Source organism: Mustela putorius, unplaced genomic scaffold (genome assembly GCF_011764305.1).
Source record: "Mustela putorius furo isolate JIRA1106 unplaced genomic scaffold, ASM1176430v1.1 tig00000224_pilon_pilon_pilon, whole genome shotgun sequence".
In the NCBI taxonomy this organism is placed as follows: domain Eukaryota; kingdom Metazoa; phylum Chordata; class Mammalia; order Carnivora; family Mustelidae; genus Mustela; species Mustela putorius.
The window spans coordinates 14,592,839-14,617,239 of record NW_025421321.1 but is presented as its reverse complement, the minus strand read 5'-3'; the positions used below and the strand labels follow the sequence as shown (position 1 = coordinate 14,617,239).

Genomic DNA, 24,401 nt, shown 5'->3' with positions numbered 1-24,401 from the left:
AAAGACCCCATAACTGATGATTATCCACCCTTACCTGCATCCTTTTCTCCCCTCTTTGAATAGCCATTGTCAGTCTTATGTCATTACACAAATCTTTCAATGGCTCAAAGTCCAAACTTCATGCCTTGGAATGAGATCATTCATGAAGGGCCCCAGGCTACCGTTCTGGTTTTATTTCTTGCCATTATTTCATAGTTTCTTGGGCTATCATTACATCAATCTACCTTCCGGTCCCCAGATGCACTGTTCTGTCAGCCTCAATTCCTTTGCCTAATGCCCTTCTTTCATGTTGGACAAATTCTTACTCACCCCTTGATACTCAGCCACAGCCGTTCTCTGCACACCTTGCCCTGACCCATTCCTCCCTTAATCTCGGCAGTACCTTCACCTCCACACACTTATAATTATCAAGATACCTCTGCAGTTCCTTTCTTATTTTCTGTTCTCCAACTATAACAACTTGGCGAAAAGAAGTTTCCTGTTCATCCTTGACTCCCCTATTATTTTGTGGTCCCAACCCTCGGCACACACAAAAAAGAGTTAATATTTCTGAGCACTCAAACTGTAATTCATTAGGTACTCCCCCTCCTCCTTTAAGAATATCATGAGTGGGAGCCTCACTGGTTGATTAAAAAGAGGAGTGTACCATCTGGCATTTAACTTGGTGAATTCAATAGGGCTAATATCAGAAATCTTATTTGTGCTTTCTTTTTTTAAACCTATGAAAAGCAGCACCACTTCAATGGCATAAAGCCCCACTTGCCAAATTCAGACTACTGCCATCGGGTCAGAGAATCCCTCCTTCAATCACAGGACTCTTCTGTGGCAAAAAAGATTTAAATGCCTGCCTGTCAATTCTGAAGCATTTATCCTTTTGTTATGTTATATCCCCAGCCAAGTTTTGAACTAGTTTCAGTGACATTTTGTCTCTCAGAAGTGACTCAGTATTTCTTGTGGTGGAGTTCTCAAAAATACACAGTATGTATACTGCCTTCTTTCTTATTTGAACTTTGCTCAGCTAGCACTATTGTTAGAAGGAAAGTCTTACTCATACTTAATATCATCCTTGGATCTGACATAAAAATTTACGAATTTTATCAGTCAGATCTAAAAATGCCCTTTAATGTATTCTTAAAAATTGCCTTATGTTTTAAAAAAGTTTAGAACTGGGATGCCTAGTGGCTCAGTCAGTTAAGCGTCTGCCTTCGGCTCACATCATGATCCCAGGGTCCTGGGATCCAGTCCAAGTTGGGCTCCCCAATCAGCGGGAAGCCTGCTTCTCCCTCTGCCTCTGCACGCTGCTCCCCATGCTTGTGCCTCTCTGTCAAACAAATAAATAAAAATCTTTTTTTAAAAAAGATTTTTATTTATTTGACAGATAGAGATCACAAGTAGGCAGAGAGGTAGGCAGAGAGAGAGAGAGAGGGAAGCAGGCTCCCCGCTGAGCAGAGAGCCCGATGCGGGACTTGATCCCAGGACCCTGAGATCATGACCTGAGCTGAAGCTGAAGGCAGCAGCCTAATCCACTGAGCCACCCAGGCACCCTAAATAAAAATCTTTAATAAATAAGTTCAGAAGCAAAAATTCTCTAGTAATCTTCAATAATCTCACCCTAACTAAGCAGTATTGAATTTAAATAGTATTCTACAGATGACTTTGTCTGCATATAATAACAATTTATAAATTGGAAAACTTCAGGAAGGCATATACTTGATTGGTAATTAATGACCATGTCTTGAGCTTATGAACTTACAGAAATACTAGCTCACCACTCAAACAGTACTCTTAAAAGACATGAAGAAAAATAGTATTAGTATTTCAAAAATATTGTGGGAGAGCATAAAGAGTTAATCTGGGCCTATAGGTAGGTTACAGAACACATGCTGGGAACTACTGACTCACAGACCCTGGACCTGCCACTTAGGAGGAAGTTTACTATGCCAAAATCACATGCCAATATTGAATGCATATCCAAGGTTCCCTTAGAATTAGCCAAAGTGACTGATAATCTCATTCAATGCTCTATAACTTCTTACATTGTGGATGATTATAAACAATTACTTTGGTAAGGAGTAACTAAGTGAATCTGTTCTGTGTTAATCCTTACAGGAGCTGCAGTTAATTTGGACTCTAGTGGGAATGCCAATCAGCACTCAGTTTTCTTCTACTCATTCAGCCAATTCTAAAGTTGCTAGAGTACAATGGGACTCTGGAGAAGCACACGATAGGTGACTGCATAGCTGTATTAAATGTCCTGCAAGGGGATTTTTAAAAAAAGATTTATTTACTTGAGAGAAAGAGAGAAACAGTGCAAGCACACAAATGTACTGGGTAGGGGCAGAGGGAGAGAAAAGATAGAAATTTAAGCAGGCTGCGCTCAGCGCAGAGCCTGACATGGGGCTTGTTCTCACCACCCTGAGATTCCCCACCCAAAAGTCAGACTATTAATTGATTGTGCCACCCAGGTGCCCCCCCTTGCAAAAGGATTCTAAAATATATATATTATTTGATTCAGCATCAAATAAAAGAAGGCTACATTTTAACGCTAAGATACTGGATTACAACAACACTGATTATGTTCTTAATTTTTAATAGTTTATGAGGTGGGAGAGAATACATCACCTCTAGTCACAAATGTTTCAAAATTTGCACATATTCCTATAAATATTGCCAAATTACCACAGCCTGAAACTTTTCTATATCTACAGTAAGAAAAACTCACCAACATAATATAGTTTTAGAACCTACAGATTTAAAATACTTTCCCAGAAGGGACTAGTTACAACCTAACACAGAGCAGAATACCAGAGAGGAGAGACCCTTAAAGAGAGTTCTGGAGACCTACAGCTGTCTTTAGTGCAGTACTTACAATCATGTGGGAGTGAGGGAAGCCTAGGGAACTATCTGAGACCTTTCCAGAGACTGAAGAAGACAAAACCCACACAGGCATGGGAATAGCTCACATTCCCAATGATCTCAAAAATACATCATGAGGTAGGTACACCTGGTTGGCTCGGTCGGTGGAGCATATGACTCTTGATCTCAGGGCTGTGGGTTCAAGCCCCACATTGGGTGTAGAGAGTTCTTTAAAAAAAAAAAAAAAAAAACCTTTAAAAACAAACAAAAAAACCCCCATGGGCTAGTGGACAGAATATTCAGAAGGACACTACCTCAGTAGTGGGGCTGAATTAATTTAGTGGGAATAATCCTAGACTTAAGGCTGCTCTAATCCTGTGTAACAAAGCAAAAAAGCAAGCACTAAGAAAAGAGTTCCAAGAAACTTCACTCAAGACATCAGAGCAGGGCGCCTGGGTGGCTCAGTGGGTTAAGCCGCTGCCTTCTGCTCAGGTCATGATCTCAGGGTCCTGGGATCGAGTCCCGCATCGGGCTCTCTGCTCAGCGGGGAGCCTGCTTCCTCCTCTCTCTCTCTGCCTACTTGTAATCTCTCTCTGTCAAATAAATAAATAAAATCTTTAAAAAAAAAAAAAAGACATCAGAGCAAAGTTCAAAGATATTTAAAGGAATAATTTAAAAAATATAAGTATCCACCTTCAGCAGAATAAATTCCACATCAGGCATCCAATCAGAAACTACCATGAAGCAAAAATGTATGATGTACAATGAGGGAAAAAAATTAACCAAAGAAACAGTCCCAGAAACAACACAAATGATAGAATTAATAGACAAAGACATCAAAACATCTATCAATAACATTTCCGCACAGTCAAGAATGAAGAAAAAAGCATAATGAGTATGTTAAGGAGATATGGAAAATGTATTTTTAAAAATCCAAACTGAATTTTCAGAAATGAGAAATATATCTGGGATGTACTTCTGCCTCCAACAAGCCTCTACACTGCAAAAATTAGCCTACTTTACTCAAAATAAAGGCCATATGTTGTTTACCATATTTCAGTCTGATCCCAAACAGCATCTCCAAACTCTACAATAAATACTTGCTGAATTAAAGGCAATGCCTAAACACACAGGAATTCTGTAAAAAGGCCTCTGTAATTAGTTCAACAGTATCATTCATGTGCCAGGTATTAATCTAAGCACTGAAGATTGTGCAATAAACCAAACAAACACAGAGCTTATGTTCTAATCATCCAAACAGCTGCTACAAAATCTGTTATAAAATAGTAACAAAAGATACGAATGTTTTTATTTAAACCATTTATTTTCCCAAATTACCACATTTTAGGTTGCCTAATTTCCCAGCCCACGATAAATCAAAAACAGCAATTATTTAAGTGTGTGTAGGTTACTTACAGCAAATATACTGAAAGTTGTAACAGTGACAGCAAAAATTCTTACAAGCAATGTGATGACATAAAATTAAAAAGCAAAAACAGAGAATGCAGCAAGCAGATGCATTTACTGGAGGGACAAGCAACTCTGCATACTTTAATCATTAAGGCACTTATGAGCTCAATGAATGACCCAGGTTTGTATCAGAATATACAACTTGTTCTTTTCCCATCACACCAGATCAACTTTACAGTCTAAGTACCTTGTTTAAGAAGTCTAGGAGACAAACCATAAGAGACTCTTAATCACAGAAAACAAACTGAGGGTTGCTGTAAGGTGGGGGAGGCGAGAGAGGTGCAGGGGTGGAGGGATGGGGTAACTGGGTGATTGACACTGGGGAGGGTATGTGTTGTATTGAGCAGTGGGTATTATATAAGATTGATGACTCAAAGACCTGTACCCCTGAAATAAATAACACATTATATGTTAATTTAAAAAAAAAAAAAAAAGGGCTAGGGCGCCCGGGTGGCTCAGTCGGTTGAGCGCCTGCCTTCAGCTCAGGTCGTAATCCCAGGGTCCTAGGATCGAGTCCCACATCAAGCTCCCTACATGGGGAAGAGCCTGCTTCTTCCTCTCCCACTCCTCCTGCTCATATTCCCTCTCTCACTGTATCTCTCTCTGTCAAATAAATAAACAAAATCTTAAAAAAGAAAAAAAAGCTAGGACATGTGAAATATGACAACTGCCATTCAAACGGACTAAAAAAGTATAACATAACGTTAATCGAGTTACAGAAGGAAATACACATGACCTGTAAGTTTATATGAAAAACCTTTCAAGACATTTGTCAAGGACAAATGACAATGTTACTATGCTTCACTTCATAATACATTATAGGACCTTAATTATTTTTATGGGTTCTTTCTTAAAAATCCAGCTCTACTAGCATTTTTATCCAGCTGATTATGTATTCTGCATTTTCAAACTTTAGTTTTAAAGGCACAGTCCTTGGTTTGCTTGTTTGTTAACCTAACATAAAACTATCCCTGAAAAGAGCAGAACTGCACTGGCTAAAGAAAGGGAAGTAACAAGGAATCCCACTAACCTGTTCTACCTCTCCTTTCCTGCCATGGAGTATCTGGAGATGTCTAGAGAAAACCCTTCTCCCACCAACAAACAGGCTAAAAATTACTGAGCTTTTTAGTATCAGAAGTCATTAACATTAATACAAAAAGAATGACAAAATTAGAAACTCGTCTTTTTATAGCTACCAGTGTGAACAGCCAATTCAACAAGGTTACCTATGGCTGCTAAAACCGCTGAATCAAAGGTTCTAAGAAACAGGACAGACCCACTGTCTGTCACAAAGTATCATCCCATAGACTTCTTACTAATCACAAAGGGAATGCGGTTCCTTTGCAAGAGATATGGTGGCCACCAGCATAACCAAGTGATCACACTTAGCTGATAGCACCACCATTATATCTCCTGCTGCAGTAGGAGATGCCATCACCTATCAAATATTCTTGCTAAAAATATTCAACCTGAATCTGATACTGGGAAAAAACTAGATGAATACAAATCTACAGAGAAAGTAACCTGGACTCTTCAAAAAAGTCAAGGTCATAAAAACCAGAAAAAGGCAGGGGAATTATTCTAGATTAATAAAGAGACAGCCACCACATGCAATGCGTGTATTTACTGAATCCTCAATCAGAAAGTAAAACAGCCATAAAAGAGGTTTTTAGAAAACTATCTAAACATTAACTATGTATATTAGATGATATTAAATATTATTATTTTAGGAGTGACACTGGTATTATGATTATACAGATGATGACCTTATTCTTATGAGAGAGAAGCTGAAAGATCCAGTACCCTGATGTCGACAGCTCCAAGTGGTTCAGTAAGAAAGAAAAAAGTCTATATACATATGTGCTTGTGTGTATATATTAGAAAAAGTGTTTAGAGAAAGCAAATATGGCAAAATATAAAAAACAGTGAACCTACTTAAAGGGTATGTAGGGTTTTTCTTTAATATTCTTTCAACTCAAAATGTCTGAATATTTTCAAAACAACAAAATTGAGGGGTGCCTGGGTGGCTTAGTCTGTTAAGCATCTGCCTGCAGCTCAGGTCATGATCCCAGGGTCCTGGGATGGAGCCCTGCATCAGGCTCCCTGCTCAGTGGAGAGCCTACCTCCCCCTCTGCCCCCTCCCCATCTCTGTTCATGCGCACACATGCACATGCTTGCTCTCTCTCACTCTTCCTCTATCGCAAATAAATAAAAATAATCTTTTTAAAAAAATAACAAAATTGAGAGGGGAAAAGGTCACTAACACCCCTGAGCACAAAGAGGAAGACAGCAGTATTACACTGACTGAAGTTACCTTGAAATTAAATACTCAAAACAATCTCACGTACAACTTTGTAACTCCAACCCACCATTTTCAAACAGTGCTTTCTTCTTTGAAACACAGATTTTGCCAAATTTGTGGGTATTTTTTGGAAAGATGATATAAAAGACTGCCTACATTCAAGTCAACTAGTTGGTAGGAAGAATAACACAGAAATGATTATTTTAGGCCGCTGGTATATTGGAAAATAAGAATATCTAAATCTTTCCTTATAAAGGTCACAAAAACAGGAGAAATCAGGTAAATAATATAATAAGGTAATCATCTTACCTCCTAAAGCCTAGACTTAGACTGCCTCTCAAAGAAGAGAATGACAAAGGCTGTGTATTTGATTCCACTGCAAAAGAAAGTGATCATAATTAAAACCCAGACCAAAACCCCCCAAATTATTACTTCTTTGGAAACACATAACCTTTTAATTTTCATTTTGGAAATTTTACTTTTAAAATGGAAATGTTCTTATACAAAATTAATTTGATAACAGTTATATATATATCTGCAATATAAGCTACTCTTTAAAAACATTTTTACTTCATTTTCATGAATATATACAACTACTGAATTTATAAATATTCTTTGGTATAAAGGGTAATATCTAATCATCTACCGGCACACTGAGAGTCGGTCTGGTACACATACCAAACTGTATGTTATTAGACAACGTGGCACTATGAAGGAAGAGACTAACTACCCTATAGGACTTCGGTCCTTTAAAGGAGAAAAGTTCTTTTCCCAAAGCAGCAGTGGGTCTTACTGAACCATTCATACTTTGTCATTCCACCGTCCACTATGATCAATGACTTCACTCATGTAGGAATGACAACCCAGAGTCATAATAAGTCTTTACCTCTGTTGTGTAACTGATTTAGTCACCTTTCACTTTTCTAAGTATCTGCCTGCTGTACTATTCATTTTGTCATTTAACAATCTCTATATTGTATGTTTCAAAGCTGACACTGTAAGCCTGATTTGCCTTACCACATAGGCCTGATTCATGTAACCCTTACCATAACTAGCAAGAGCAAAAATCAAAGTAGGCATCTCCTGATTTTATTTTTCCCTGTCATTGTATTAAAATGGTGCCATGTTAAAGTAACCGATTTAATCTCTTCACATGTCATATGACTATTAAACGATCCAAGATGCATAGAATTACAGAGGAGGTCATAGTACACATAAAATTCTGAAAACAGATTATAGTTTAGAAAAGATTAAAATACCTGGGTAACGTAAAACAATAACAACAAAACAACAACAAAAAACAGCTCAAGGAAAACATCACAGAGGATTTTAAGAGTATTTGTTCATCTCTCCTAAATATGAATAAAAATTTAACTCACACACATAAGGAGAGCTGTTTTAGATCAAGTGTTATATCCCTGAACAGAGAGGACAAGTTCTCAGCGGTTTTATGCAGCACTTGAAAATCTAAAAATCATTTTTTTAATGTTCAGCATTCACTCACTCAAGGAACTTTAAAGTAGACATGACTACGTGTCTTTCAGCAACCTCTACTCTGCTTAATCAAATTAATTTTCCATGCCTACAAACCCAAGTGGGAAAATGTTTCCTACTACCGCACAAACTGGATCAAGATAAGCCAGTACTCTTTTCTACCACCTGAAATTCCTTGTGAGGTAGGAACCAAAAGGGCCTACCTAGGAGCTGCCTCACAGTGAATATCAACAATTACAGAACTGTTCTTCAAAGACCTGTAACTCAAAGCAGGAGGGGACGGCACTGACATGAGTAGTCTGAAGTACTCTTTAGAGTTCCTGGAATTTTTCTTTCTCAAATTTAAAACATTATAATCTCTTAAAAAGTTATTTTTATACTATTCAAATTAGGATTTTTCAGAATACTGTCAAATTTTTAATCATTAAAAAGGTGACCAGAAACATCTCAGCAAGATGAAGGCTGCTGACAAAAAGCATCTAGTTTCCTTAGCAACAAACAATGCTGAAAAATCAAGGCTGACAACGAAGTGCAAAGGATGGTATGATAAAGGGAAAAGGCAGCTCTCGTGTATGCACCTTGTGCACCCGGATTCCTCTGCTAATACCTCTGTTTTCATCCTGTCAGTAAGGCAAATCTATATATTATTCTGAGTGGAAGGCAAAATCAATACCCTCAGACAGCAGCTGGCATTAAAACCCAACCTTTAACTCAAATAACTATAACCTCTAACAGTCACCATTTTTCAGATTGAACACTTCGCCCTTCCCTTACAATATTAAGATGAAACATTTTAAATACCAATAATAGGGTTTTTGCAATGCTTCCACCTATACAATTTGAGTACACATTAATCTGAGCTTAACTTCTAACATTTCAGGAGTTTGGAAACTGATGTTTGTGTGTTTTGTTTTTAAATGACATCTTTTTCACAAGATTAGAAAAATAGTCAAGTAATGTTATAGATGTATTCAAAAATGAAGACTTTAAGAAATGTCTTATTTAGTAAACTGTAGTAGGGGTGGAACAATAAGGTTAAAATTAGAAGACCTTGGTTCTCACTCAATCACTAACCTTGACCAAATCCTTTAACCTCTCTCTGCCCGTCTTCATCAGTGTAGCTAATTTTATTGACACGTGATGAGGACTATAAAGCACCACAGCATTTGTAAGTGTTTAGTAAATATCTGCTATGTTTTGGTTAATGAGGACTAGGATATGGGCTTCATGTAACAGTGGCTATAATAGGAATTAGTTTAGAAAACACTTTCAGAAACAATAGCTCAAATGTTTTCTTTTTTCCACAAGGACTCCCACAAGGTAGATAAGTAACTATCCCCATTTCATGAAACTGAAACAGAAAGACCCGTTCCAGGTCCCATAATCAGCGGCTAAACTGACTTTTAGTTAGGTCTTTTTAACTTTAAAATTATTTCCAAATTATCCACAAGTTCAACTCATCAACAGTCTTATCAGTCTAACTTAAGCAAAATATATAAAAACCACATAAAGTTACCTTGACCTTCCCTGAGGTAGGTGTCGAGAGCATGAACTACCCTGTATGCCCTTAGTAGTAACTGAAATCAATACCTGTCAGGTTTACTGCTGTTTCATACTTACAAAATGATAAAATAAAGGCTAAGTTCCCATTAATTGCTTCACTTCTCAATTCAGCTTGTGAAAATACATTACTTTCATGTAGACATCCATTTTCCTAGGGATAAAGCATATTTCAGTGATAATACACCTCAGCTACAAATATCCTGATATGCCAAATTACGCGCTTTCCCATTTCTTTGTATCACCACATTCTTTGATAATCTGTCCTTTTTAAAAAAACCTAATTTTCTAGAACAATATGTAAACTGAATAACAGAACTTTAGCAAAAACTGTAAGATGGAGTTCCAACATTCCAAGTTAAATGCTTATCTTCAAATTCAGATAATATGCTACCCTTAGAATGCCTTCCCTCTAGGAAGTTAACTATTGAAGGCCCTAGAACAAATCTCTCATTCACAACAAACAGTGCACTGATCTAAAGTGATACTTCAGGACATACAGTGAGGTAAAGATCAATTTTAATTTTATTTAACTCCAAATGGTTAATCACATGTCCCAACATCATCACTTCTTTAATAACTTAAGTTTCTGAGCCAAAATTCAGTTCTAACACATTTACTGAAGCTGTATAATAGCACAATATTTAAAACCACCCAATCAATAGTAAGCAATAACTAAAAATAAATTATGGTATATCCATACAATAAAACAGCATGCAACCATAAAAAATAATTGGTGGAATTACATACTGTAATAGAAAGTGCCGAGTGAAAAAAAGCAGGTTTTGGGGAAAGAAGAATATGTGGGAAAATTACTCTTTTAAATATAATTTTTAACAGTAAAATATGTATAGCACAGGCTCAAAATACTCTAAGTACTTAGGGAAGAGAAGTAAAAGACACTCAAGACATATACTCTGCCTTTAAGAGGATTGTAATTATGTAATTATTTCAATGAAAGAAAAGAACACTCCAAAAATATTAGAAAAATCTAGGCATTATGTGAATAGCCACCTAGGAAACAGATCTTTTGAACAAAGCAGTTTTTATTAAAAGTGTTTGGTGCTCTGCCACATTGCTCCTAATTGTATAGCATTTTGTTTTCCAAGTGGAAAGTACAACCCTTGCTGATCCAATACATGCTCCAAGTCAGTTTCTTCCTGTGACCCTTCATAAATGCCTTGCCTATTCTGATGGGAACAGGAAATGCTGGGTAGGAAAATAATGCCTTGGAGTCAAACAAAAGAGTGTTTTAAAAAAAAATGAGTAGTACATATACTAAGAGTATATTATGAAAATTCATACACAAGTGAAAAGTAAAGACCAAAAAATGAAAACTGCAGTTACACTGCAGAGTGGGATTAAGGAACATCTATTGTTTTATTTACATTTTCCCCCGGTTATTGGCCTATCGTCTTTCAACACACAAGAAATGCTGCTTTACCTTTTAAAGTTTTTTAAGTTTAACCACTATAGACTTCACACTAACCAGTATTTTTACAAAACTTTAGAAAATTCTATATAGACAATGACCATTTTTTAGTAAGCTTAACGACTTTTTTTGGTTACCACTAATGAAAGAGGAAAGCACTCTCTTAAATTATGAAATTAAAACCACACCTGCTTATACTTACCTGCAGAACAGCACGAGCTGACCTCACACTATCAAAGGATGGAAACACATAATTTATATAGGTCTCTTGATCAGGACTTACTCCCATTTCACGCATTGCTTTGAGAACTTCAATTACACCTATAAGATTAAATTTAGAAGCACACAGATGAAGCACTTGGAATTAACAAAAGATCAGAAAGTTTAGTTCATTTACTTTCTGAATCACAACATAAGAAAAACTACTCATTTTGTTTGTCTAAAAAAGAAAGCAAAAAAGCAACATAAGTGGGAAATACGATAAATGAAATTAATTCCTCCTTTCTTCATCTATTAAGTAACAAGTGCTAAGGAAATATTCTAGAAATGACAGCCATAAGAAAGTCTAAAATAATTAAGCAAAATGCCTCATGCTCTGTATCCCAAATGAACAGAGGCCATAAAACATCATTGTTATTACAGAGCAGTGATAGATTTTCTGACCTAAGAAAACTGGACCCAATAAATGCTGCAGAGGGCAGGATGAGCAGGGACTCAAATAAATAAAATCTTAAAAACAAAAAAACCCAAAGCTTCCCCCTGGAAGTCCCTATTTTTACCCTATCATAGCCCCCACAGAAAAACTGTATTTCTATAAACTTGTTACATAATGAGCTCTAGCACAAATACTTGATTGTAAAATTCCCGCTGCACACAGAAATACAGAGGCAAGTGTGACTACGTTATGAATATCTGAACATTTTTAAAGATAAAATTCAGATTATTATTCAGGGTAAACAGTTTATTATATTTAAAATCACCTAATGGGTCTTCAAAACCTTAGATGTTTAAATATATTTCTTAAGATATTAATACAGGAAAAAAAAAACCCTCAAAAGACAAAGCACATGTTTAGTGATAAATTTAGGAGAATATGCATATAAAGTTAGTCCAACAAGCCTAAGAATACTTGAAAGCAAAATTTAGTAAAAGTATTCTTCTAACAATTCACTAAAAATTACTAGTAATAACATAGGTAACTACTGTAAAAAATGGCAAATCAGACTGCACTCTTCTTCATATGCAAAGATTACTAAGTACTTGAGAGGAGGGCATATATGGTAGTTGTTTTTCAATGACCTGTAATAGACTTGTGTTTAATCTAATATCCTCGAAGTCCTTCCTCACCAATAATGACTGCTTTCATGACCACAGTATAAAGTAAGTAGCTATGTTTCTGGTAAGACTCTCCAGTGAAATACCCAAAACATAAATAAATAAATAAAATTTTAAAAATTTAAAAAAAAAAAAAAAGCTCAAAGTTTAATGAGACCTAGCTTTCAACCCTGTTCTAGCACTTAATGGCAATGCAAATGTGAACAAGTAATGTCACCTTTCTGAGCCGCAATTTCTTAGCTTACACATCTGAAACAGCAATATGGCAGAAATGTGCCGTCTAGATACTTTATCAAACAACATTTGGCTTGGGGCGCCTGTGTGGCTCAGTCATTAAGCGTCCGCCTTTGACTCAGGTCATGATCCCGGGGTGCCAGGATGGAGCCCAGCATCACGTTCTCTGCTTGGAGGGAACCCGGCTTCTCCCTCTCCCACTGCCCTTGTTTGTGTTCCCTCTCTTGCTCTCTCTGTCAAATAAATAAATAAAATCTTAAACACACACACACACACACACACTACTTGGCTTAATCCTTCCTAACTGCCACTACTGTTAGATTAAGCATTTCAAACCTGTGTTGTATAGGGGTCAACTGTATTAACAAGGCTTTCAAGTCAGTCTACCGGGGTGATATACTTCTCTATGTAATAAAGCAAGCCAGGAAGGTCTTAGGAGTCCAACAATCTTTATTTTAACAAAAGTGTTAAAGTGAGTGCTCCAAGACCAAAGGCATACCTTATATAAGAAACCAAGTCTCATAGCTGCTGGCAGGTGCTTGTAACATCACAAAATATGCAAAAACCTCTGCTTTTTCCTGGAATAAGAACCTGGGATCAAGTCCTTAATATGCCACCAAAAACTGGTTTTTAGCAGCTTCTTGTCCATAATATATGATGACAGTAAACCTCTCTATTTAGCTCTCGGGGTCATCATTTAAAGGAAAAAAAATGTGTGAAACCCTAAAAATACTAAATAAATGTTAATAATAACAATAATGACTTAATATCTTAGCTGTCTTAAAGTACCCTAATAATCTTTTATATTTCCTTAGATGATACAGAGAATAAATGTAGCATAGTAAGGTATATATTTGATTTTCTAATGTTTGATAATAGGCCAACAAATTGATTGTAAATAGAAGAGTCCTATTTCTGTACAAAACACTTCACCCCAATATTTATGCTTCAAATTCATCATTTTTCCAATGATGTGTATTAAAGGGAGGAGTGCATTCCGCTCATTTAGATGACCTGTACTGCCAGCATTTTTAACTTGTGTCTTTTTCTAACTGAAGCTAAAGCTGGTTTAGGAAAACCTAGGGTCCACACCTTCTAATCCAGTAAGTTCAGTCACTCCCTCAGGCATTCTGAGGGAGCATACAAGATATTTACTTCAAGAATTGGCTGAGTCATAGGCAGACAGAAACGTTTATCAACAAGGAGAAAAAAACGTGATTGATCTCACATACTTACCTCCTCCTAAAAAATATAATTTGTGTTTCTTTTTAAAGAAAAAAGACTAAAATAATCATATATTAACTTAAATATAAACATGATCCCAAATTTCTGTGTATGTAGAAAACATAAACTAAGACTAAGCCATCTAACAGAAGTATTTCAAAGGCAGTCATGACAAAAGTTTATCAATCTAGAGGAAAGTCTCCATTCAAAAAGTTTTATAAGAACTGAAAAAATTGGGGCACCTGGGTGGCTCAGTGGGTTAAAGCCTCTGCCTTCGGCTCAGGTCATGATCTCAGGGTCCTGGGATTGAGCCCCACATCAGGCTCTCTGCTCAACGGGGAGTCTGCGTCCCCCCCCCCGCCTTGTCTCTCTGCCTACTTGTGATCTCTCTGTGTCAAATAAATAAATAAAATCTTAAAAAAAAAAAAAAAAGAGAGAGAACTGAAAAATTGTGAACTTTTAGGAAAGATAAATGGTTTACCTCAACAATTTTCACCAACTGTAACTGTTTACTCCACATGACTTTACACTTGCTCGTAGCCAAAAGGCTGAGAAGCGATACTCCACATGACTTCAGGCTCTACCCAGGGCATGCACTCTATTAAATAGAGGCAATTCCTTATTTTGGAGAAGTAGTCTCTATTCAACCCCTTTACTCAACTGGCATTTAAGCTTTCATATTGGTCCTTCCTTCTATATTTTACCCCTTCCAAATATACCCAGAGATGTAAATCCTCAATCATTCTGGGTTATTTCCTCTCATTTGGGCCAATCTGCTAAAATTTTAAGTGGTGACTTTCCCATTTGTGCCCCAGAGAAAAATACTAGTAAGCCATGGGGAAGTCGCTCGGAGAATAGTTCTTAGGGCTTGGTGATGGCTGAACTGTTCGAGAACTCAATATGCTATCATCACAATGTTGCTGAAAACTCTTGGTTCAGTTTGATCTGACCTCTAAATACCTGTCTCTGATTTCCTGAAGGGTTTTATTTAGTCCTTACAAGAAACTCCTCTACAAGCTCCATCACGGCAGCCATTAATTTTCTTCTGTTCTTTCTACCAGTTTACATAGGACTTTTCCCGGATGAAGAAAAAAGCTCATTGCACTAATAAAAACGTGCCCTTCTTACCTTACCCCAAAGAAACCTTATAGAATATGTAGAACCATTTTATTATTACATGAAGGAAAATTGCAGAATACACACTTAACTATATTTCTGGGCCTCCGGCAAAGGAGAAACTCGTTTTCAAAAACTACAACAAAACTGGCACTGTCTTGTACCTTTCTCAGTTTTTATGTTTTTCCAGATAAAACCTTCCCTGATTAAAAAACTTGACAGGACTTTTTAAAATGTCCTTAATGCAAAAACCAGCATCTAACTTACACTAGTTGAGACTTTTTATAAAGTAAATATAGCGTAACACTTAAAATGTTTAATGTGGAGGTGTTCCAGTATTTTAAAAAAGTGTCTAAGAGAACAGAAATCCTCAGTTCTAATCCCAGCACAACTGAGAGCTAAGTGTGGAACCTAAGGTTGGTCATCAAATCTCTCTGCCCCTCTCAGTTGTTTCATTAATATGAAGTGAGCTTTCAACAAGGCACTCTTGAAATCTAAATGATAAGATTCCATGAAAGGATGGATTGAAAATAAAGCCCACTTGTCTATTAGTTCCAGCTACAACTATCGGAAGAAATTACCTGAATTCTTTCATGTTTACTAAGTTGCTAAAAGATGTGGTAACCAGCTGAAGTCTAGATATAGTTGTAAGGTTGAAGAACGCAAATTTTCCTGATGAACAGACAAATATTTCAACAGGGGGTGTTTTCGAAAGTATTTTCTCATCTGTGTAAAAATGGACAATATCAATATGCCCAGAGATTTCCATGGAATGATGTAAACTTTCTCTGGTTCAAAAATACTAGGTTAAAGGTTACTTCGTGGAGCTTTCAGAACTGGAAGATAAGCAAAGAGTTAATCGACTAGCATATTGTTTTGACAAAGATTTTTCTAAAAAGGATTTTGAGACTTTTATAGTCAGAAACAATTAGGGAATACTTGTTTCACTATTTCCTTTAGACCAGGAGACGACTATATATTTAAAATAAAATTGCAATATGAAAGTCTGCTAAAAGCACTTTTTTTGTTGTTTGTGCATTTTGTTTGTCACCCAATGTCATACTAACAACTCTGCATCTCATTCTAAAGCACATTATATTGCGAGATAAAATGAAAAAGACCATTTTTTGTTTCCCCAAGGGGGAAGTACTTCTGTTAAAAGCATCTTTTTATGAGACTACTCTTTCTGAATTACCAATAATGCAAACCAAAGAATTAGATACTGTACTCTAAAATTTAATATTTGTTCAATTCTTATTCATATCCTATAGGCATCCCATGTGTACAAGGGGAAAGTATGCTAAATGCTTAAACGTACTTAAGAACCTGAAAGATTGAACATTTCTGTCCTTCAATCAGCAGGCTGTCAGGTCATGAGCACTCATTTCACAAGAAAAAAGTTTTGCTGTCTTTCCTATTATTGTAAGTCGGCTCAGTTAAGGAGACTGGTCCACAAAGAAAATGGCTTGATTATGCATAACTTTATCTTGAATAAGGCTAGACAAACTAATTTCAAACAGTATATGCAAAATCAACACTAAAGAGTTTTTCGAAAAATTTAAAAATAATGAACTTCTTAAAACTACACCCACAAGTTTGAATATCAAGATCAGAGATAAGTTAGTAGTGAAATTAGGATGAAAGAAATCCACTATGTTTTTAAAAATGCTTATGTGAGGGGCGCCTGAGTGGCTCAGTGGGTTAAGCCTCTGCCTTCAGCTCAGGTCATGATCTCGGGGGCCTGGGATCGAGCCCTCATTGGGCTCTCTGCTCTGTGGGGAGCCTGCTTCCCCCTCTCTCCCCGCCTGCCTCTTTGCCTCCTTGTGATCTCTCTCTCTCTCTCTGTTAAATAAATAAATAAAATATTTTTAAAAAATGCTTATGTGATTCCTGACTGTGATTTAAATCAATTCTATTTTCTCAGAAGATCTACTACTCAGAAATAAGTCTGCCTTCCCAAAGACTTCAATTAGATGTGTGCAGAAACCTATTCTGGACCTCTGAACCATTACAAATCTGTGAAAGGCAACACCTAACCTTGAACATCTTTCTCCTTCTGACGTCCCACTAGCAATGGCCAGAAATAATGAGTTCTGACAGGAAAACCTTCTTCCTTCAGAGCCTTCATCAGAGCTTTTGCCAAATCTGCAAGAGATACCATAAAATATTACATAGCTATCTCAGCAAAACTTATTTGTATCAGTTTTAATGATGAGAATATAGTACCAGTTTTATTGGCTAGTAAAGCGCTCTGAAGTGTGAACTGCAAAGGAGATGCGTGCATCTGGGACTCCTTTAACTTCTTGCAGTAGTCTTTCAGCTTCTCTGCAGGCTAGGAAAAAAAGACACCACATCAGCTGGATCCACAAATATCCTACCATTTGACCTTCTGCAAACATTCTGCCACTCCTGGGATGAAAAATTTGAACCTCTCATCCTCTTTCTACCTCATCAACTTACACACAGAAACAAAGTTTTCATAATGCTTATAATTGGTCTAATCTCATAATATGGTCTTACATTTTGTAGACTCTTACTTCACTGCCTATTACACTGTCTACAAAGTAAAAACAGACAGAATACCGTATCCATAGTCACGCAGTGTCGCAAAAAGAAACTGCCAAAATCACTCAGACTGCCTTCCCTTGATACAGGACATGCTAATAAAATTTGGAATGCTGTATCTTCCAATTTCTCGGTGACTAAAAGCAAAATGAGGTTCATTGCATCTGGGAAGAGAACAAAGATATTTTCTGTTACTGAACTGAATAATATTTTTATACTGCAATCACTATGAAAGACAAACTTATAAAGTACAAACACCAAAAGGACTATCTGCCTAAATAATAGTGAAATACTTCCAGGGGCGCCTGGGTGGCTCCAGCTAGTTAAATGTCTGCCTTCAGCTCGGGTCATGATCCCAGGGTTCTGGGATCGAGTCCCACATTAGGCTCCCTCCTCAGACGAGAGCCTGCTTCTCCGACTCCCTTTGCCTTCTGCTCCCCTGCTTATGTTCTCTCTTTGTCAAATAAATAAAATCTTAAAAAAAAGGAAAGAAACACTTTCAAATCAAAACATTCTGACGTGCTCATTAACTCAAGCTATTTAGCTTATTACGCTGACTTTTAAAAGAGTCCTATGTTCATGTACAATAAATACCCTGATATTAAAGAACTATAATTCAGATTTTTAGAAAAATCATGAAAATAAATTTTTAGTAACTACCTGGAATATATCTTCTTTCGTATGTAATTTTTTCCAAAATTTCTGGGACATGTTGAGAATACCCAGCTTTACTGAAACTAAAAATAATTTGCAATAAATCACGGTCCATAAGGTAAAGATCAGACTTCTCCACCTTCTCCAGAGTCTGTAGGCAGTTCCAGAAATTAGAAGAACAAGTTAGAAACCAGTATTTTTAAATTAAAGCCAAATAAATTAAAATACCAAGATTTTAAAAATCAGGAACATATACCATCTAAAGGTTTAGGACTTCTCTTATAAAGCAGAAAATATTATATTTCGGCAATAACTGCTGAATCAACACCAAGGTACCAAACTATAAAAATTCTCTTTCAATACTAGTGCCTATAAGAAATACCTTTAAAAATAGATAGAAACTATACTTTTCTGCTTCATGCAAAATGAACACAAGTTTACATCAATGATTTTATTTTTTATACAAATGATTTTGATTTTAAGTATTTTTATTTATATGACATAAGTCATACCTGCTTAACATGGTCAATGTCACCCTTTTCAGCATATGCATTCAATAATGCTAGGTATGTGTCTGGACCAGGCTCAATTCCAGCCTCTTTCATCACTGAGAAAATATTTTCTGCATTCTCTATATCTCTGGAAGTTATTCAAAGAATAGAGGTTAGATTACTACAATACTGCCCAATATAATATTATAATTCAACCTAAAATGTACGACCCTATTCTTAATAAAAATTCTTATGAACCACTGAGATGAGTTAGCAAAGGACATCAGAAAAGGGCAACTACATACTAAAATGCTTATAAGTCTCTGAAATAACAAAAATAAAAAAAACCTCAAAGTCTGACAGGCAACTTTTTCAAAAGAAAAACCAAATTGCATAATAATCACATAGACCTTAAATTAACATGTCCTTTTTAAATCAAGTATGCTATGACTCAAAGTTACTTTTCTAAGAATAACATTTAGGAAATTATCCTTCAAAAATGAAATTGTTTTCCACAGTATCAAGAGAGCTGTATAAGAGAACTGACTTTACAAAGTCAGTTACTTTGGATCTGGCCCAATTTTTAAAGTTGAAATTTTCTAAATCGAAGTTGTATTTAATAAGTCATTTAAAAGTTGCATGTTCTATCTCATACACTCAAAATTTTTGAGGGAGTAGATAAACATGGCTTAAAGATCTTCTAAAATTATTCTAATCTGAACCTTGCTTGAGAATAAAACCTTAGGTTGAACATTACCCGGCTCTTGCATGCCCTGTAACAAGGGCACTGAAAACTGCCTCTGTGACAGGCAGATCCTTAGTTTTCATGAATCCAAGAATTTTGCTGCAATAAAAGAGAAATGAAAATATTTCCTTGGAAATATACATCAAAACCACTTTTTACAAAATAAGTACATAAGATCTCATTCCCTGAAATTATTTCCATTATATCAAATTATACAACTTGAACTACTCTTGGTAAAAATAGCAGGTAAGTTTTTAAAACCTGATTATTTCTTCTATACTACTAATTAACCTTAAAAAGCATAGAGTTTAGGCGATTCATAGACCTGTACGCCTGGGGCTAATAATACTTTATGTTTATAAAAAATTTTTTAAATTATATTTATATTTAAAAAAAGCATAGTTTAATAAAATCCATTTAATTAAAACAGAATTATACATTTCAATTTATCCTTTCTTTCCTAAAACCTCCATCCAAAAGTAGCAGTAATTTTTACACAAAGAACTAAATGTCACAACTGATTTCATTATGAATCAACAAGACAGAATGTTGTCAATTTTATAAATGAATACAGTTTAAATGGCTAAGTACATTTCCTTTAGAAGATACCAATTTACGGGACGCCTGGGTGGCTCAGTTGGTTAAGCAGCTGCCTTTGGCTCAGGTCATGATCCCAGCGTCCTGGGATCGAGTCCCACATCGGGCTCCTTGCTCGGCGGGGAGCCTGCTTCTCCCTCTGCCTCTGCCTGCCATTCTGTCTGCCTGTGCTCGCTCTCTCCCCATTCTCTCTCTGATAAATAAATAAAATCTTAAAAAAAAAAAAAAAAAAAAAAAAGAAGATACCAATTTACGAAGACTAAAGCTAACTCTATACACCTCAGCATCTTTAAACCTCTGCTCTGGTAATCAAATTTTTAATTAAAATAGCAATATTCACTTGTCTTTCTCCTCCTACACAATTTTATATTTTATCAAAGTCATATTGCCAAATTTGCTATATTAAAATACTTCTGAAGTAATTTTCCTAAGAAGAAACTTTAATTAAAAAAAAAAAAAAGAAAAGGAGTGAATACAGCGAATATATTCTAGGCTTACAAGATTTACAAATGCGTTCACTTAAACATATTTATAGAGCTCCATACCTGGCACCTTCAATATCTCCCACATTACAATACGCAGCAATCAACCTCTGATATGTTACCTGTCAATGAAATGGGCCAGTTAATATTTTTTAAATACTATTTCTTTCCTGGGATTAAAAAAAAAAAAAAATGCCGTAACCAATGAACATTTAAAATAGCAACTACTTACTCGATTTGGTTGAATGTTTGCTTCCTCCATTTTTGCCAAGAAGTCAGTTGGTGAAAATTTATATTCATTTTGAAGATAGACTTTAAGTAAAGCATTGTAGTGACTTACATCATACACAGTACCTACAAATAAAATTTAAATCAAAATTTTAGAAAAGTACCTAAAATCAAACCCTTTATCACAACTAAAATATACATAAATTTAACAAACACAAAGGATAAAATGATCACGTCAGCATTTCACTCCATACTTAGACCCATCTATACAGAAACCCTATCAGAACAGAGCAAGCTAAGCATTGAAGACAGTAACTAACTGAATTACTATACAGTTACAAGTAACTGCTTATTCAGATGTTAAGAGGTCTCTTACCTATGAAGCACAGTATTCCCTTCCTGTTGGAAAATGTTGACAATACCTCTGTGTTTAAAGTGACAAAGATTTTTCAACAGAAAGCAGTTCTTGCCACAGTACAGACACACCAAGATGGACTAGGTCTTGTAGTTGTTTTACACAGGTAGGGTGGTACTATCAACTTTGCTTATTTACTCAAAGTGTTTCTTTGAAGGCTCCACTTCCAGTTGCTGAACACCATTACTGGTCTGCTATTGTTAATTTACCCCTATTCCAAAACCCTTTGTTTTCTTTCCGGGTCCGTCTTGCCTAAGGCCCCATCAATCAAGTTTACCATTCAGCCTTCCTCAACCCGCTGATGATATTATGTCATCATGATGACATATGTTTTACTAAGTTTGTATGAATTAAATTTCATGTCTTTACTTAACTGCCAGTAGCACTACAGGCCTGTGTTAAGAATCTGGTGTTAGTTTGAGATTCTAGACAGCAGAGATCTATTCTATTAAATTAATGTTTATCTTACTAGACATGTAGAGTGCTTACTATGTTCCAGGAACAGTGCTAAGTGCTCTGCATCTAGATCCAGTCCCAGTTCCTCCTCACAACAGTTTTGAGACAGTTTCTCTCATCCCCAATCTTATTGATGAGGAAAACTGACTCTTCAACTTGCCCAAGGCAACATGGCTTTGAAAGTGACCACAGACTTGAATGCAGGTGGTCTGCCCTGAGTGCCAAACTGTTAACCATTATAATGGGTTATACAGGAGGGGAACCAATTGCAACTCAACATCTGCGATGCGATTATACAACATGGTTACCATAAAGTGTCTGGAAACTTCTAAAACATCATCAATTCAAGTTGAACTCTAATAATGGTTGGCTATAGCTCTAAAGGTGAAGGAAGGTACATATATTTCACAAATATTTCTCCCAGTTCCACATGTGTTTTTAAGTTACATGACTTATTGACATGTGGAAATTTCTTTTTATGAAATCAATTCTTTATCTTCAACTTTTCTGCTGCTCTTTTACTGAGAAAACTCTTCCCCATTCTGAAGTCCAATATTCATCTTTTCTTTTAAAAACTTTTAAAAAACAAACTTGTCATCAAGATTAATTCTAGATGAATTCAGAACTGAGGTGAGTCTGTGTTTACTCTGTAGACTTTTCCATAGATGTATAACATGTTTGTTGAAGGATATTCCTAGACATTTTACATATTTGTGACTAGGTATGTCACATGATATAAATTTATGCATTCTGCTTTCTAACTAGGAAAAGTTATAGATTATTGAACATTTAATATTTCCTATTACTTTATTATAAATTGATTTTCTGGGATTTTGCAGATAAATAAGCACATCATCTAAAAAACAGTAATTTCTGGGCACCTGGGTGACTCACTGGGTTAAAGCCTCTGCCTTCAGCTCAGGTCATGATCCCAGGATCCTGGGATTGAGCCCTGCATCAGGCTCTCTGCTCAGCAGGGAGCCTGCTTCCCTTCCTCTCTCTCTGCCTGCCTCTCTGCCTACTTGTGATCTGTCAAATAAATAATAAATAAAATTTTTAAAAAGCAAAACAAAACAAAAAACCAAAAAGTAATTTCAAAAGTAAATAAGTAAAATAAAAAACAGTAATTTCTAGTATTGTTTCCTGTCTTATTTCATTGTGAAATATCAATATCACATGATATTGATATCATGTGATCATGATCAATGATAAATATCATATGATATTGTTGGCTTTAAATTTCAACATGTTAAAGAAGCATCCTTCTATTCTTTATTAAGACTAAGACTTCTTTTTTTTTTTAATTAAGAGAGCTCCGCGTGATATATGAGCCAATGCAAGGCTCACACTTACAACCGCAGGATCAGGACACTCAACAAATTGAGTCACCCAGGTGCTCCTTTTTGTTAAGATTTTTAAAAATGAGGATTAAACACTGGATCTTTTCTAATGGTCTTTTTAATTATGTTATTTTCCCTGAGGGTTGCTGGGGAGTGGGTTATGGACACTGGGGAGGTTATGGTGAGCTATGGTGAGCATATGGAGTGCTATGGTGAGCAATGTGAATGGTTTAAGACTGATAAGTCACAGACCTATACCCCTGAAGCAAATAATACACAATATGTTAATGAAAAAAAAAGATAAATTATGTTATTTTCTGAACAGATACAATGTTCACAGCTCAAAATTCTAAAGGCATTAAAAGGTAGGGTACAAAAATTGTATCTAGTATTTATTATCCTTCCAGAAATATTTTAATATTATATGGATATACAGATATAAACACTTTTCTTCAAAATGGTAGTATTCTATATATACTATTCCGCACCTTAATTTTGTTTATATTGTGGAGAACACCCACATTAGTAAAGAAGAACTCCTTCTTTTTTTTTTTAACAAGTTGCACAGTATTCCATTTCATAAACCCACCATAATTTATTTAACCAATCCTAGCAAGACACCCTAGAGTTGGTTCCAATTTCTTACTATTACAAACAAGCTACAATAAAGGATATCCTTTTGCACATTTGAGTATACCTGTACTGTATTCTAACAAATGGAACTGCCTGGTCAAATGATATGTGCATTCCTAACTTTGACAAACCAACTGCCTTTTTTTTTTTTGTTCTTTTTTAACTTACCATAAAGAGTAATAATTGTATGAAAATTATTTCATTTTTTTCATTTGAGTATAGCTGACAGACAATACTACATTAGTAAATTATTTTATTCTTAATGCCCCTAGATGTCACTATAACTTACCAAATAAATATTACCAAGTAGCTCTTCTATAAAATCGAATTAGAACATTTATGTAAAGAAATTATTTACCAAAAGAAAAAAAAACTACATCTTTTACATATACCCATATTTTTCAACAATCATACCCAATTTCTGAAGTTTGTCCCATATCCTATGAGCAAATTCTGTTCTCTCTGAGAGCTGTAGTTCAGGCAAGAGAGAACCACAGCTGCGCAAGAGAAGCAAGGCTTGATTACCACCTGGGCTACCTATGAAAAAAGAGAACAGATAATATTTAATGCAGTAGCAGTACCATACAGATAAATATCAAAACATAAACCAAAATCTGTAAATATTCAAAAATCTCCTGCCTCAGACAGTATTAAAAGTACCCACAAGCTGGGAAAAAACCTTACCCAAATCTACAAGTATCACTTACAATGTTACTAAAAGTTATGTTTTTAAAATTAGTTTGTTTTCTAAGGGAAGCTAAGATTAGCAATC

At 35.7% G+C, this 24,401-nt stretch overlaps 1 protein-coding gene across 1 annotated transcript in view; it reads right to left on the bottom strand.

The window, feature by feature from the left end:
• Positions 1-24,401, bottom strand: part of LRPPRC (leucine rich pentatricopeptide repeat containing) — a 110,749-nt gene that overhangs the window by 65,011 nt on the left and 21,337 nt on the right. Inside the window, exons 3-14 of the mRNA XM_045077743.1 lie at positions 24,044-24,166; positions 20,790-20,911; positions 20,621-20,679; positions 19,491-19,577; positions 18,755-18,881; positions 18,249-18,393; positions 17,607-17,752; positions 17,250-17,355; positions 17,061-17,168; positions 11,317-11,435; positions 9,743-9,836; positions 6,938-7,004 (exon numbers count right to left, since the gene is read on the bottom strand). Of these exons, the coding sequence (XP_044933678.1) occupies positions 6,938-7,004; positions 9,743-9,836; positions 11,317-11,435; positions 17,061-17,168; positions 17,250-17,355; positions 17,607-17,752; positions 18,249-18,393; positions 18,755-18,881; positions 19,491-19,577; positions 20,621-20,679; positions 20,790-20,911; positions 24,044-24,166 (1,303 nt within the window). The remainder of the gene's footprint in view (positions 1-6,937; positions 7,005-9,742; positions 9,837-11,316; positions 11,436-17,060; positions 17,169-17,249; positions 17,356-17,606; positions 17,753-18,248; positions 18,394-18,754; positions 18,882-19,490; positions 19,578-20,620; positions 20,680-20,789; positions 20,912-24,043; positions 24,167-24,401) is intronic.